At 41.9% G+C, this 16,229-nt stretch overlaps 1 protein-coding gene across 6 annotated transcripts in view; it reads right to left on the reverse strand.

Annotated features, from left to right (window-relative positions):
• The window catches only part of susd2 (sushi domain containing 2), a 233,071-nt gene that overhangs the window by 47,233 nt on the left and 169,609 nt on the right, over positions 1 to 16,229 (reverse strand). For all 6 annotated transcript variants that reach the window (XM_060843721.1, XM_060843718.1, XM_060843720.1 and 3 more), the window contains 2 exons: positions 11,962 to 12,230; positions 9,625 to 9,780 (listed from right to left, as the gene is read on the reverse strand). In XM_060843721.1, the coding sequence (XP_060699704.1) occupies positions 9,625 to 9,780; positions 11,962 to 12,230 (425 nt within the window). The remainder of the gene's footprint in view (positions 1 to 9,624; positions 9,781 to 11,961; positions 12,231 to 16,229) is intronic.

A 16,229-nucleotide genomic window follows, 5' to 3' on the forward strand; every position in this document is an offset into this window, starting at 1 on the left:
CTATTAACAACTTAGTAAATGGTCATTTTTCATTGTTTGTATTTTGCAATATGCAGCCTTACAACCAGTACTAGTTAGAGACAGAATTGTCATCAGAATTTCTAGTTCATTTTCAGGATCTTTACAACCAAAGGAAGATCTCAGACTGAAAGAATGTCTACCCAGCTTGTGTTACAAGGTGAGATTTAGAAAAACAATGGAAAAATCTGAGGAACAGAAGAATAAATCTGGATCTTGATCAGAAGGACCAATGGGCTGAGGAGTGGCAAATGGGGTTTAACTTAGAAAAATGCGAGGCGCTGCATTTTGGGAAAGCAAATCTTATCATTAAGGATATAAGTCCTGCTAAGGTCCTAGGGAGTGTTGCTGAACATAGAGAGCTTGGATTGCAAGTTCATAGCTCCTTGAAAGTAGAGTCACAGGTATGATAGTGAAGAAGGCATTTGGTATGCTTTTTCATTGGTCAGAACATTGATTATAGAAGTTGGGAGGTCATGTTGCGGCTATACAGAATGTTGGTTAGGTCACTTTTGGAAGATTGCAAGCAGTTCTGGTCTCCTTCCTATCCGAAGGATGTTGTGAAACTTGAAAGGGTTCAGAAAAGATTTACAAGGATGTTGCCAGGGTTGGAGGAATTGAGCTATAGGGAGAGGCTGAACAGGCTGGGGCTGTTTTCCCTGGAGGGTCGAAGGCTGAGGGGCAATCTCATAGAGGTTTATAAAATCATGAGTGGCATGGATAGGATAAATAGACAAAGTATTTTTCCCAGGGGTGGGGGAGTCCAGAACTAGAGGGCATAGTTTTAGCGTGAGAGGGGAAAGATATAAAAGGGACCTAACAGGCAACGTTTTCACACAGAGGGTGGTGCATGTATGGAATGAGCTGCCAGAAAAAGTGGTGGAGGCTTGTACAATTGCAACATTTAAAAGTCATCTGGATGGGTATATCAATAGGAAGGATTTAGAGGGATATGGGCCAAGTGCTGGCAAATGGGAAAGATTAGGTTAGGATATCTGGCCAGCACAGATGAATTGGACCAAAGGGTCTGTTTCCATGCTGCACATCTCTATGACTCTAAGATAATCAGCACCTAGTGACTTCATACATTAGTGAGACTCCAAATAATCACAAAACAAACCAATGCAAAAAGTGTTCAAATCTTTTGATGTGAGGAGTCACTGTTCAAGTTGTGGAGAAGCAAAATCACTCCAACAGAAGCAATGCCCACCTCCATCACAAGAACATCACTTTTGCAAGAATGCTAGTTACAGCACAAACAAGTCAATCCTCTCTCCTGAGCACCATTAGAAAATAATTCTGAGTCTCAAACTAAACTTCCATTACAACGTGGATCTTTAGAAGATGACATATCTCTGTTAGAATAAACATCTCAGTCACTGCTAAGGAAATAGGGACCAATCTAAACCAGGCATGACAGAATTATAGAAACAGAAACTACTGGAGAAACTCAGCAGGTCTGGCAGCATCTATGGACAGGTGTTAATGTTTCAAGTCCAGTGATCCTTCTTCTGAAGATCCATGATGGTGGCCCAATGTCAACATTCATCTGCCTTCACATGAGAAGACTTGCAAGAAAAATAACCTAGCGGAAGAGTCACAAAGGACTTGAAACATTAGCTCTTGGTTCTCTCTCCACAGATGCTGCCAGACCTGCTGAGGTTCTCCAGCATTTTTTGCTTTTTGAGATGTTGTGAAGCTTGCTCCTCTCAGTAAGAATTTTCATTTTTACATAAACAACTCCAGTCCAGTGGACTCAACCTCCTTGACAGGTGCGGGAATTGAATCGACAATTTTCAGCCATCAGTCGGTCAGATGGTAATAAGGCACACTGGTATGGCGGGGGGAAATTGGTAATTCAACAATGCAATATGAAAGTCAGCATTTTTCTTCAAATGGAATCTAACCATCTAGATGGTAAGCTTTTGTGTAGAGACTAACAGTTTAGCATCCTTCTTTAACGTGATGTTGTATTTGGCATTGAGTTTCTCCATTCATGAGAATAATTCAATTTACGTCTTCCCAAAGAAGTTGTTACTGCTGAATAATTCGACGTCTTCAACCTTTCAAAGAAGCTTGAGGGCAATTCATGCATCCTAGCTCACGAGTGAGGTTCCTTGATTATTAAGTATGTTTACAATCTCCACTTTTATCAACCCCTGATATTGCAGAGATGCTTGTGGCATACTCTTAATCTTCAGGACTGTCCAACCTGGCCTATCTTCTATGTAAAGCAGCATCCAAGCAACACGACGGTTGGAGGAAGAGCGCCTCATCTTTCACCTAGGAACCCTCCAACCACAAGGGATGAACTCAGATTTCTCCAGTTTCCTCATTTCCCCTCCCCCCACCTTGTCTCAGTCCCAACCCTCGAACTCAGCATCACCTTCCAAACCTGCAATCTTCTTCCTGACCTCTCCGCCCCCACCCCCACTCTGGCCTATCACCCTCACCTTAACCTCCTTCCACCTATCGCATTTCCAATGCCACTCCCCCAAGTCCCTCCTCCCTACCTTTTATCTTAGCCATACCAGTGTGCTAAACATTCATTCCTGAAGATGGGCTCATGCCCGAAATGTCGACTCTCCTGCTCCTTGGATGCTGCCTGACCTGCTGCGCTTTTCCAGCAACACATTTTCAGCTCTGATCTCCAGCATCTGCAGACCTCACTTTCTCCTATCTCCTATGTAGGCTGTAACTTCTGTTTCTTCACACATGCTAAATGATTTGACAGGATAGTGACACTCACTACTGCATCCAGATTAAAATTAATGGGATTTCCATTCACAAAAACAGGTTCTGTAAAATTAATTGAAGAGGTCGGCAATTTCCGTTGAAATACATTGGATACCTTCTATAGTGTCCGTTGCTGTACTTTATTCTCATTGTGTGAGTAGCCACTTCACTTTTTGCTGCCCAATAACTGAACCCTGCTTCTACAAATCTTCTGGAAGTAACTTATAGTTTTGCAGAAATTGCATTTTTTTCTGAGCACTGTGTGTGCCTGTGAGTGATCATTGTTCCAGATTTGATTACTTACAGTGTGGAAACAGGCCCTTCGGCCCAACAAGTCCACACCGACCCGCCGAAGCGCAACCCACCCATAGCCCTACATTTACCCCTTACCTAACACTACGGGCAATTTAGCATGACTAATTCACCTGACCCGCACATCTTTGGACTGTGGGAGGAAACCGGAGCACCCGGAGGAGACCCACGCAGACACGGGGAGAACGTGCAAACTCCACACAGTCAGTCGCCTGAGTCGGGAACTGAACCCGGGTCTCAGGCGCTGTGAGGCAGCAGTGCTAACCACTGTGCCACCGTGTCGCTCACAATCTTGCCATGATTGTCTTGAGCTATGGTATCCTTATAAACTGAATAAATTCCATTACTCTCTGTGATGAGTTTGTCCTTCAATTTCCAGGATTTCTCTGATTCTTCTTGGTTACTGCTTCCAATACAATTTGAAAAGCTATGCTTTGCTGTCTGATTAAAGTACATGTCGAATGTTTATAAACCTTTATTGAAAGTTATCTGCGCTTTCTTTAACATTTTGACAAGTTATAACCTCATTATCTGTCACTTCTAGCTCATAATTTTATGTGTAGCTCGGCAGAAATTCTAAATCTTAAAACTGTTTTCTCCAAAATGTCCAATCCCCTGTTCTATTTGGCATATCTCTAAAATTTCTTCTGCCAAGCAGTATTATTTCTCCAGTCAATATGTATGCTTCTTCATTTTAAAAAGTGTTTTAAAATGTTTAAATTCTTATTAGAAATCTCAATGCTGTTTTCATTCCTGACTTGCAACTTTATCAGTGATAACTTAATCTCTTCCCAGGGTGATTCTTACTTCTTCATTATAGCAATGCCGTTTTTCCGAAACCTGAAAGGTTTTTAAACTGTACAGTATAGCAATGCTGGTGAATTATTCTTCTTTTAAGGCTTTGCATTATGCAATATAGCAATGCTGTACTTCAGTACTGTTTAATGGAGCTTTTCCATGTTTTTGCAGTCAAAATGTAGGTGTTCTATTTTTATGTCGCTAAATGGATGATTTCTCAACTTTCACAGCCTAATAAATTATGCCTGTTGTTTTTAATTATGTCCCAAATAAAACTGGCTGCTTTAACAAATTCTTCCTGCATGAACCATAGTTTAAGTTATGGACCTCCTGTTTTTACTGCAGCTTCAATATTCCCTGTACTACCTTATTCTGTTAGACCCTGTTTAGTCTTTGAAATGGTACCTTTGTCACCTTAATTCTGATTTTGTGATATTATTGGTGCTACAATCTTGATTTAAATTATTTCCATGGGCCTTGATTTCCTTCTGTAACCATGCCTTATAATATCTGCTTCGAACAGTGGCAGGTCATTGTGAGCTGTTTATCCACATTATGGTTGATAGTTCAGCTGCTGACTGTTTCTATGAGTAGCCCTTGATGACAAAAAGTCATTAATCCTGTAAATGTCCACTACTGCACTTGAATCCCCTAGATTTCTCTGCTCCTCGGTGCACTAGTTTTCTCTGCTTTTGTAACCAAAGGAATTCTCACTATCATTACCTTATACTATTACCCAACCATTCCTTCCACTGCTACCATAATACATTTGCTGAAATGCCAAACATGACCACAAGTGGGTCTTAATGAGAAGGGGCTCTTCAGGTATAGTTTACTGTATGATAATAGTCAAGCTCAATTCGTAAGATAGACCTTGTCACGATAATAATGAGCAGACGTCTTCACTCTTCAAGACCAACAGCTGTTCTGCCTTTACCCCACTGACATTCACATGATATTACAAGATTAGGTGGAGTTTAATGCAACAATTCTCCAACACTAACTATTGCAGAAACAGTACCTTATTGTGCAATAAATACTCACTGTTATACGGCTCTGATGATTCACTATTACACTCCCATAATTACCCACGATTACACAGCTTTACTTACTCTCTGTTACAGTACTATAATTATCCAATGTTACACAGCTTTAATTAATTACTATTACACTGCTATTATAATCTATTGTTAAACTGTTATAATAACCTATTTTTATATTGCTATAATTACTCACTTTTACACTGGAACTATTTTTAAGTCAAACTGATATAATACCATCTGTCAGACTATATAATGACCCATTCTTACACTGCTATGTGTGACTTATATAATTACACACTATTGTATTGCTATAATTACTCACTATTACATTGCTACAGTTACTCACTAGTCACACTTGTTTATTTACTCAGTTTGACACTGTCGCTTTGATATAAATATCCACTTTTACACTGCTATAATTACTCACTGTCGCACTGCCTCGATAATTCTGCCATTATGATTGGATCTCTAGTTTGCAGGTTGACAGGATCTTACAAGAATTCAGGTCCTAAGTTGTCTGGAGACCATCTTGAGTAGAGAGATTGAAATGGCTGCCACAATAGGCAAAAAAACATTGGCCTAGTCTATCCAAGCCAGTCAGTGACTTACCAACATACAGTTAATCATTCTGGTCACTTTTTAAGTGCCCTTTGTTAATTTCCCCCTTCACCTCCTAACCTATTTATCTCTGCACTTCCTCATCTCTTCACTTCTTTATTCCTTTACTTCCTCAAACTCATTCTTCCCTACCTCACACCTCTAAGCCATTGTCCACTTTGTGAACAGAATTCAAAAGTGATATAACTAAAAGCTGTTGAGTACTGTAAAATTGTCTGAGCAAACAAACAGTTTCTTTAAAGCATCAATATAACCAATTTGAAACCCATGTAAAATGATTGACTAATTGGACTGTAGCCAAGAGCCCATAAACTCCCACAGTAAACAAACAGACTTCAGAACTGCAATTTCAACAGATAGTGACACTGAATACATAAAAACAATGGGAAAAGATGAAATTTTGCACTTTGTTTTTATATTAGGCTACCTTTAAAACAATGTCAATTGTACTGTGGGTTTTTTAAATCCATGAGATGATTTTTTTTAAGTCATGTGAAGACTTTCCATATCTATAATGTCGATCGTTTACTTGACAGATTGTCACATGATAGAAGCAGCAATCTGGCAAACACATTGCTTAAGGACTCATTACATCTTTCAATCACTGAACTGCCACAGCTCACCTGAATAAACATGGAAAAGTCCTGCTGAACAGTGAAGGAAGCAAAACAACTTACTTTAGTTTTTAAACTCTTTCTGTTCACAGCTCCACAAGGCTGGTGTCATTTGCAGGAATTTAGAAAACATACAAAGGAAGGGCTCTCAGTAAGCCCACATGTTGGCACTTTCATCTTCCATGCAGGTGCATGAGATCCAGGACTACTCTCCCCTTGCCCTTATGAAAGTGACTGGGGGTAAGAAAGGAGGCAGGACTTCCAATTGCCCCACTCACCAGCTGTGTTTCTCAGTCCCACCTCATTCTGTTCCAACTGGGACCAGGAATATCTGATACCCCATCACATCGCACATCCCACACCCCCAAAAATCTTTATTATTCCTGGTAATAGCCTCAACTCATTTTAAAGTGAAAAGTTGATACATGCTTATATCCAGTAACTTGTCAGTGCCCTTTAGACCAAAACTGAGACCTCAATTTGGGATCATCAAAACATCTAGGAGTCAGCTTGCCACTTTCCCAACAAAGTTTCCACCTTCAGGCATTTATTTGCACTTTTTAAAGTTTTTATTGAATCTTTTTTCACCACCTGTCCCAGATTGTGCATGCAGCTTACTGCCTAAGAATTTCCTCATGACCCCACTGGCTTTTTTGCTAAAAGATTTATTATGTTTGCTTATTTTCATATGGACTACTCGCTGTACCACATTATTATGATGTAATCAAGATTGGAAGTTCAAAGTTAGTTGTTTGTGTGGTCAGTTATTTGGGAACTTAAATAAAACTCCTGAAATGGTACAACTACCTGTTTTTAATCCATTCAAAATTTCAGTTCACTGTACTAAACAACTAATAAGGAGAAAAGAAATGACTCAAGGCATCAAAATATAGCAGGGAAATATGAGATTGTAGTGTTTGGAACAAAATCAGCCAGATGGACCTCATAGAATATGAAAACAAAATATACTCAAAATCAGAGTGTGTCAGGCAGCATCTGTGAAGAGAGAGCAAGTTAACATTTCAAGTCTAGATGAGTATCAATAATCAAAAAGAACTATCCACACTCTTTATCCCCCAGTACTCCCACCCCCCGCAACTATAACACTTCACACTTCACACCAGCTCTGATAAAGAGTCATCTAGACTCGAAACGTTAATTTGGTCTGTCTCCACAGATGAAGCCTGACCCACTGTGATTTCCAGCAACTTTTGTTTTTAGATTCCAGCATCTGTCGTAATTTGTCCTCACATACAGTATGAGTTGCCTGATTGGGACTGTTAACCTGATCCAATCGGGGAGCCCTCAATGATAGGTAAAAACAGCACTGCCAGGTGTTGTGCTCACTCAAGGAGCCAGCTCTGAGATAGCTAGGCCAGTGTCACGCACTATGTATATATAAATATGTACTACCAAATAAACCATTTTCAGAGATTGTTATTCTTAATTTATCTTAGTTGTAAAACTCAACTCCTCTCAAAACTTGCTTTCTAAATAACCTTGGTAGCAATACAAACTGTGTACGTGTTGCTATTGTTTACATATGCCAGGTATTGCTAACTGTTGTAATTAAAATATTGTAGAAATATTTCTTTAATCACTTCAAGTAAGCCTACATAGGGCAGTTTAGCTTTGCCCAGATGTCCAAGTTTTGGACATCATTCAGATGATTGCGTTAAATGTAGCTGCGACGTAAATTTGTGTGATGTTCAACACTCCATTCTTGTTTTGTCCTCCTCCTGGCAATGTGGGAAGCTATGATCAAGTATCATTTGTTGTTTGTTACAGAATAGACATGCAGGAAGTATCATCATATGATGCCACTTAGATAGTTTTAGTTTCCTCGATTGTGTGACTCATGTGATTTTTCTGCTGACTTTTTGGCCATGATTTGGAGGTGCCTGTGTTGACTGGGGTGTACAAAGTTAAAAATCACACAACACCAGGTAATAGTCTAACAGGTTTCATTGGAAGCACTAGCTTTCGGAGCGCTGCTCCTCACAACCACCTGATAAAGGAGTGGCGCTCCAAAAGCTAGTGCTTCCAATTAAATCTGTTGGACTATAACCTGGCGTTGTGTGATTTTTAACGTTTTGGGAGCATTGATGCTGCCATCTATGTTCAAGTCCTACATCAGCATAAAAATCAAGGACTTGCCAAATATGGCTTGAAGATAGAAGACAAAGGGTGATGGTAGAGGGTTGTTTTCAGACTGGAGGCCTGTGACCAGTGGAGCGCCACAAGGATCACTGCTGGGTCCACTACTTTTCATCATTTATATAAATTATTTGGATATGAACTTAGAAGGTATAGTTAGTAAGTTTGCAAATGACACCAAAATTGGAGGTGTAGTGGACAGCGAAGAAGGTTACCTCTGATTACAATGGGATCTTGATCAGATGGGCCAATGGGCTGAGAAATGGCAGATGGAGTTTAATTTAGATAAATACGAGGTACTGCATTTTGTGTAAGCTAATCTTAGCAGGACTTATACACTTAATGGTAAGATCCTGGGGAGTGTTGCTGAACAAGGAGACCTTGGAGTGCAGATTCATAGCTCCTTGAGACTGGAGTCATAGGCAGATAAGATACTGAAGAACACATTTTTTTTGCTTTCCTGTATTGGTCAGAACATTGTGAGTTGGGAGGTCATGTTGCGGCTGTACAGGACATTGGTTAGGTCACTTTTGGAATATGGCATGCAATTCTGGTCTCTTTCCTATTGGAAAGATGTTGTGAAACTTGAAAGGGTTCAGAAAAGACTTACAAGGATATTGCCAGGTTTGGAGGATTTGAGCTATAGGGAGAGGCTGGGCTGTTTTCCTTGGAATGTCGGAGGCTGAGGGGTGACCTTATAGAGGTTTATAAAATCATGAGGAGCATGGATAGGATAAATAGACAGTCTTTTTCCTGGGGTGGGGAGTTCAGAACTAGAGGCCATAGTTTTAGAGTGAGAGGGAAAGATATAAAAGGGATCTAAGAGGCAGCATTTTCATGCAGAGGGTGGTATGTGTATGGAATGAGCTGCCAGAGGAAATGGTGGAGGCAGGTACAATTGTAACATTTAAAAGGCATCTGGATGGGTATATGAATAGGAAGGGTTTGGAGGCATAAGGGCATAGTGCGGACAAATGGAACTAGATGAGGTTGGGATATCTGGTCAGCATGGATGAATTGGACCAATGTGCTGTACATCTCTGTGACTCTATAAATCCATTGGACTATAACCTGTTTTGTGTGATTTTTAACTATGTAAATAAAGGGTGACTTGGTGACATGATACCAGCCTTTGTGGAGTTATTTCAGGGATATTTTACTTCATCTCCACTGAACTGTACAATATAACAATCTAGATCTTTTGCCTTACACCCATTTCAGTTGCATGTTTAGAGATGGACATTGGCTGTTGGCCATGAGATGAGCATACCAGACTACAGAGATGCTCTAATATTCCCAGTGAATGGCTACTGCCTGTGGAATCTTACCATTTATATTCTTGACTTGTTCTGTCCTTCCCTGGATTTCTAAAACTCCATTTGTGCCATTTCTTTCTCCTGTTACCAGTGTGTACTCGCCCCTCCCATTGAAGGTGAAGTTCGTCCCATCAAAAGTAAAGAAATGTGGATCTCCAAATGTTGTGCCTAGAAGTGAGTTCAAGAAATTTAAAAATGTCTATATTTACAACAATTTGTATATATCTCTATATTTTTAAGAATGTTTTTTCAGAATTTTTTGGGATTTGGATTCGTGAGGGTGGATTTTACAAGGAATCCATAAATCCTGCGCTCTTATAGGGTTCAGAATGGGGTGGCCGAGAGGGGTCCTTCAGTCCTGGATCTGTACAGGACTTACACTGCTCAGGTCAGGAGCTGGGGCTAGCAGCAGGAGTTCTGCCCCTGCCTTCATGCTCCACCAGACCTCAACCCCAGCCAAAAGGCCCACCCAATAACCAATTGCCCCACAGTAATATTACACTGGAAACAATTTTAATGGAGCCAAGGTCATGTATGAATCCCCATTGGAGAGGAAATCCCATCATAGACAACTCTTAACCAACTGGACTGTCCAGCCGCTCTGTAGGCTCAGTAGCACCAGAGCTGAGTAGTGGGCACTGCCGGAATTACAATCAATTCCTGATGGAGAAGTGTCAGGAATCCAAAATTTGAGGTAAATCCAAGGGGTGTTTGAAAGATGGATCTGTCTGGCTCAGGGACAAAAAAGATACGCACGCTACTCCTTCCACCTTTTTTCCTAACAGCCACCACTTCCCCTTGCCACCTACATTTTAGAGGTAGAGGCAGAATGAGGCACAGTGGCTCAGTGATTAGCACGGCTGCCTCACAGCACCAGGGTTCCAGGTTCGATTCTACCCTCAGGCAACTGTCTGTGAGGAGTTTGCACATTCTCCCCGTGTCTGCGTGGGTTTCCTCCGGGTGCTCCAGTTTCCTCCCGCAGTCCAAAGATGTGCAGGTCAGGTGAATTAGCCATGCTAAATTGCCCATAGTGTTAGGTGCATTAATCAGAGGGAAATGGCTCTGGGAGTGTCCCTCTTTGGAGGGTCAGTGTGGACTGGTTGGGCCAAAGGGCCTGTTTCCACTCTGTATGTAATCTAATCTAATCTTAGGTAACCTCAACATTCCCAAGGGATGGGAGACTGTCTGATGCATTACCCACCCAGTGTAATTTGAGGAACAGACAGGGTGTTGGGGACAGCAGGAAAGTGGACTTTAGGATTATCAGATCATAAGACCAAAAGACCATAGACCATAAGATATAGGAGCAGACATTAGGCCATTCAGCCCATCAAGTCTGTTCTGCTATTCAATCATGGCTTATAGGTTTCTCAACCCCATTCTCCTGCTTTCTACCCATGACCCTTGATCCCCTTGATACTCAAGTACCTATCTCAGTCTTAAATATACTCAATGACCTGGTCTCCATAGCCTTCTGTGGCAATGAATTCCATAGATCCACCACTCTCTGGATGAAGAAGTTTCTCCTTATCTCCATTCTAAGGCTGTGCCCTCGGATCGTGGACTCTGCTACCAATGGGAACATCTTCCCAACATCTGCTCTATCCAGACCATTCAGTAGTTTGTATGATTCAACTAGATACCCCCCCATCCTTCTAAACTCCATTGAGTATAGATCCAGAGTCCTCATATATTCCTCATATGTTAAGCTTTTCATTCCTGGGACCATTCTTGTGAATCTTCTCTGAACACACTCCAGGACCAGTACATCAGAATGATCTCATTGAATGGGAGAGCAGAAATGACGGACTGAATGGCCCATCTTATAATCTTATGGATCAAACTGAAGTTAATAGAGAAATAATCTGTGGTTATTTGCCATAAAATGGTATGCTTTGAGGTCCATAATATTTTCAGCTGTTTGACTAAATTGACAATAAGCCTGACAAACAAGTCCTGGTTTTGGATTTCTTTGGTGATTCTCAAGCCCATTTAGACTATCCTTTATTGTCTTCATGCATCACTGCACGGATAAGTACCCATCCCTCCTTGGGCCACTGTCTGTGTGGAGTTTGCACATTCTCCCAGTGTCTGTATGAATTTCCTCCAGGTGCTCCAGTTTCCTCCCACAGTCCAAAGATGTGCAGGTTAGGTTCATTGGCCTTGCATTTGCCCATGGTGTCCAGAAATGTATTGGCTGGATGGATTAGCTGTGGGAAATGTAGGGTTACAGAGACAGGGTAAGGTTGTGGGTCTGGTGGAATGTTTTTTACAGGGTCGGTGTCAATGCGCCGAATGGCCTGCTTCCACACTGTAGGGATTCTATGATTCATTGCTGTCCTCCCTTACCGGCTTTTGGAGGTCTGTAGGTTGTGCAGTCACTTGAAGGTCGATGTAGAAAGTAATACTGGCAGTTATCTGACCACAGGCAGCAGTAATAGAAGCTCATCACGTCGTAGAGTCCGTGAGAGAAGCCAGGAACTCTTGGGGGCTTCTCGTATGGTGGGGAGCCCCAGTCATGCCCTCGGTCAGGGGTGCTGCCTCCAATCGAGTCTCCAGTTAGAATCTGTCTGCCTTGGGCATCATAGCAGCACTGCTGTCCTGCTCCATACTTGGGGCTTGGGGAGCAAGAAGAATCCATCAGTGGGACAACGTTGCGGAAAAGAAAAATCATCAATAACAAAACAACAATAACTTGGATTACGTAACACATTTAAAAGGAACAAAATGGGCCACGTTTCATTGCAGATGCATAAATGGACAAAGATGGGCACCAAACCACATCAGGAGATATTTGGACAAATGAAACATTATTTAGTCAGAGGTACCTTTACAAATAAAAACATTATTTAGCATTCTTCATGATCAATGGACATTTGAAATTGCTATACAGCTAATGATGTATTTTTGAATTGTATTCATCATTGTGAGGGAGCACCACTGGAAGCAAATTTGCGTGCAGACTACAGCAATAATAATGAGCAGGATAAGGCGATGCTGACTGAGGGGAGAATGTCAGCCAGGATGCTGTGATAACTCCCTGATCTTTTTCAAAACAGTACAATGGGTTATTTCGCATTCACGCAAGGAAGCAGACTCAATCTAATGTCTCAACTGAAAGACAGTCCCTCCAAAAGGGTGGCACAGTAGCTCAGTGGTTAGCACCGCTGCCTCACAGCACCAGGGTTCAACTCCAGCCTTTGGTGACTGTGTGGAGTTTGGACATTCTCCCTCTGTCTGGGTGCTCCAGTTTGTTCCCACAGTCCAAAGGTGTGCAGGTTAGGTGAAATAACATGCTAAATTACCCATACGATAGGTGGGTTAGCCATGGGAAATGCAGGGATAGGGACTTGTTGGGATGAATGGCCTGCTTCCACACTGTAGAGATTCTCAGGATACAGCTCTGGAGTGTTAACCTTGCTCTTTTAGAACGAGACCTGAAATTAGAACCTCACCACCCAGCAGCACGAGAGCTGTCGGTCAAGTCACAATTCACTGAGGGAGAATTGCAAAGGAGTGAAGGAAGGTAAAGGCAGACATGTTCATGGAGGCAGTTGAAGGCATGACCACTAAAGTTGAGCCAGAGCAGATTATGGATGGTCAAGAGGCCAGAATTAGACAACAGCAGAGATACCTGGAGGTATAGATATACAGGAGGCGAAACAGAAAAGAAATGGTGAGGCCGTGAAGGGACTTGAAGACAAGGAAGAGAAGTTTGAATCAATGCCTTATTAAATCAAGAGCCAGCGCTGGCCAGAGGTGAGGGGTTATCAAGTGCAAATCTAAGCACACAAGCTCACCAGTGGGATGCTTTCTGCGATAAAGCCTATTGTTCAAGGGTCTGTTAATGTCAAGCACAGAGCTCTTTCGTAGGCATTAGCAGATCAGCTTAACTAAGCTATAAAATTAAGTAAATAACAAATCAATCAGCCCCATCAAAATGTACAGCTTGTTGGAGTAAAGTAAACCAATTAACTAATAAATTATCTGTGTACTTAAACAAAAGATAAGGATAGTCCTGAAATATCTACCTTTCCAATCCAGTCATTGTGTCTCTTATAACATTCTATTTTGCATCAATAACCTTTCTGATTACATTCCTGTCTTGAATACAAGTTCATATGCACTGCTCACGTCCCAGTGTTAAATCCAGCATTCTGGAACGCAACAGTCATCAACAAAAATGCTGATCAATCAAATCCTTTCCTCCCAAAATCCCTTAACCACTCAACCCATTTGGTTCCAAAAAAGGAACAGCAAAATAATAGAAGCACTAAGGGGATAGTATAACGAAGCAGGCTGCAAGACAATTTTACGACGAGACCATAAGGTGGAGCCCCTTGCCCAGGGAGAGAGTGAATTGGAAAAGCGTTAAAAGGCATTTACAATGAAAAGGAGAGAGGCTAAGATAGGAGAAGAGAGGAAAGCAAAGGGACAGAGATTAACAGAGAGGGTAAAAGAGATCGAAAGTACAAATATTATGGGACTGCTTAGGGACTCTACGACATAGTGTTGAAAACCACAAATACAAATAAAACAATAAAGGCTACACCAAATTAAAACGTGTTATCAACAGCCATCAAATTATGATTTTACGGCCAGAAATATGCTGTTTAGAAGCATGCTCGAAAATGATTGGACATACTTCAGAGTCCCAAGGCCCCAGAGAGGAATTAGAAACACCAGAATAATATAGAAGAAAGAACAAAGTATTTCTATAAACTGCTTGGATAACCTCATGACATTTCAAAGTGCTTTACCGAAATGAAGTACTTTTGAATGTTGTCATTGCTGACATGTGGAAAACACTTTGTGTACAGCAATTTCCCACATTCAGCTAAGTGAAAGTGACCAGATAACCTGTTTCTGTGATGTTTGTTGAGGGCTAAATATTGGGAGAGCATTTCCAGGTTTGAATTTAATTTCTCCTCCAGCAAACAGCAGCAGGAGGCAGAGTAAGTTACAGTGTTATTACTTGCAGCAACGGGGCCTAACAGATCCCTCAGTTGTTGAGGAACTCTTAGACTTCTAGGCCCCTCACAAAGTTCTCATCCTGACCCCGCTTTCCCCACACTGAGGCCGACGTTGCTTTGGCTTTGCCCTTCTCCCACCCAATGTCTCCATCCCCACTCCCTTCACTGTCTCCACAACACTTCCAATCTCTCCCTTCTGCTGGTAGCCTCCATTTTTTTTTGTCTCTTATTCACACCTTTCTTCTTTCCCCTTCCTCTCACACTCATCTTATTATTCCCCTTTTCCTGCCTATGTTTTCAATCCAGTACTTTTTTTTCCCCTCTCTTTCCTTCCCCCGCTTTGACTCCTATCATATTCTGTTCCTTCCCCAAACCATCCATAACGCAAGAGGTACCTCCAGAGCTGATCATTGCAATACGTCCTTACTGCAATAAAGACCTGAGTAAGCTACAGCAGTGTGCATATCTTTCGGTCTCTGAGCTTCACATGCTGTATAGGGAAGGTGCTCCACCTAGTGTCTCATCTGTGAAATGATAATGATATGTTTTCACAGCAACACATTGCAAAGAGACTGATGAAAAGTTCTACACGAGCAATTTATGGGTGGCACTGCTGCCTCACATCACCAGTGACCTGGGTTTGATTCCAGGCTTGGGTGACTGTCGATGTGGAGTTTGCACATTCTCAAATGTCTTTTGGGGTTACCTCCAGGTGCTCTGGTTTTCCTCCCTAAGTCCAAAGATATGCAGGTTAGGGTGGACTTGGCCATGCTAAATTGCCCACAGTGTCTAGGAATGTGCAGTAGGGTGGACTTGGCCATGCTAAATTGCCCACAGTGTCTAGAAATGTGCAGTAGGGTGGACTTGGCCATGCTAAATTGCCCACAGTGTCTACGAATGTGCAGTAGGGTGGACTTGGCCATGCTAAATTGCCCACAGTGTCCAGGAATGTGCAGGCTGTGTGGATTAGCCATGGGGAATGCAGGGTTACTGGGACAGGGTAGAGGGTTGGGTCTGGGTGGGATGTTCTTCGGTGGGTCAGTGTGGATTTGATAAGCCAAATGGCCTGCTCCCACACTGTAGGAATTCTATGCATGGCTTACACATAAGCCTTATTTCAATTGACTCCACCTGATGAAATACTTGGGATGGAAGGGGAGCAATAATGATTGGGGATGCTCTTGTACATTCTATTGAAATAGACATTTCTACTGACATTTGTGACACTTGATTGAATGTTGCCTTCCTGGGATCAGGGACCAGAATATTACTGAGTCACTGCAAGACATTCTGAAGGGAGTAACAGCCAGAGGCAACGGTTCATGTCAGTACCAACAATTCACGTTTAAACAAAAGTGATGAGATCCTGTAAGCAGTATATAAGAAGCTAGGAGATAAATTTCAAAGCAAGACCTCAAAGGTAGTAATCTCAAGATTATTCTTAGTGCCTCAAGCTGGTGAGATCAGGAACAGAAGAATGGATCAGGTGAATGCATGGTGTAGGTAGGAGGGATTTAGATTTCTAAGGCATTGGGACTGTTTCTTGGGAAGATGGGACCTGTTGCAGGTGAATGGGTTTTAGCCCAGCTGGACCCGGTCAAATATCCATGCAGGGGCATTCTCTGGTGTGGAGGTGGTTAAATT

This window comes from Hemiscyllium ocellatum, chromosome 24, assembly GCF_020745735.1.
Source record: "Hemiscyllium ocellatum isolate sHemOce1 chromosome 24, sHemOce1.pat.X.cur, whole genome shotgun sequence".
Classification (NCBI taxonomy): Eukaryota; Metazoa; Chordata; class Chondrichthyes; order Orectolobiformes; family Hemiscylliidae; genus Hemiscyllium; species Hemiscyllium ocellatum.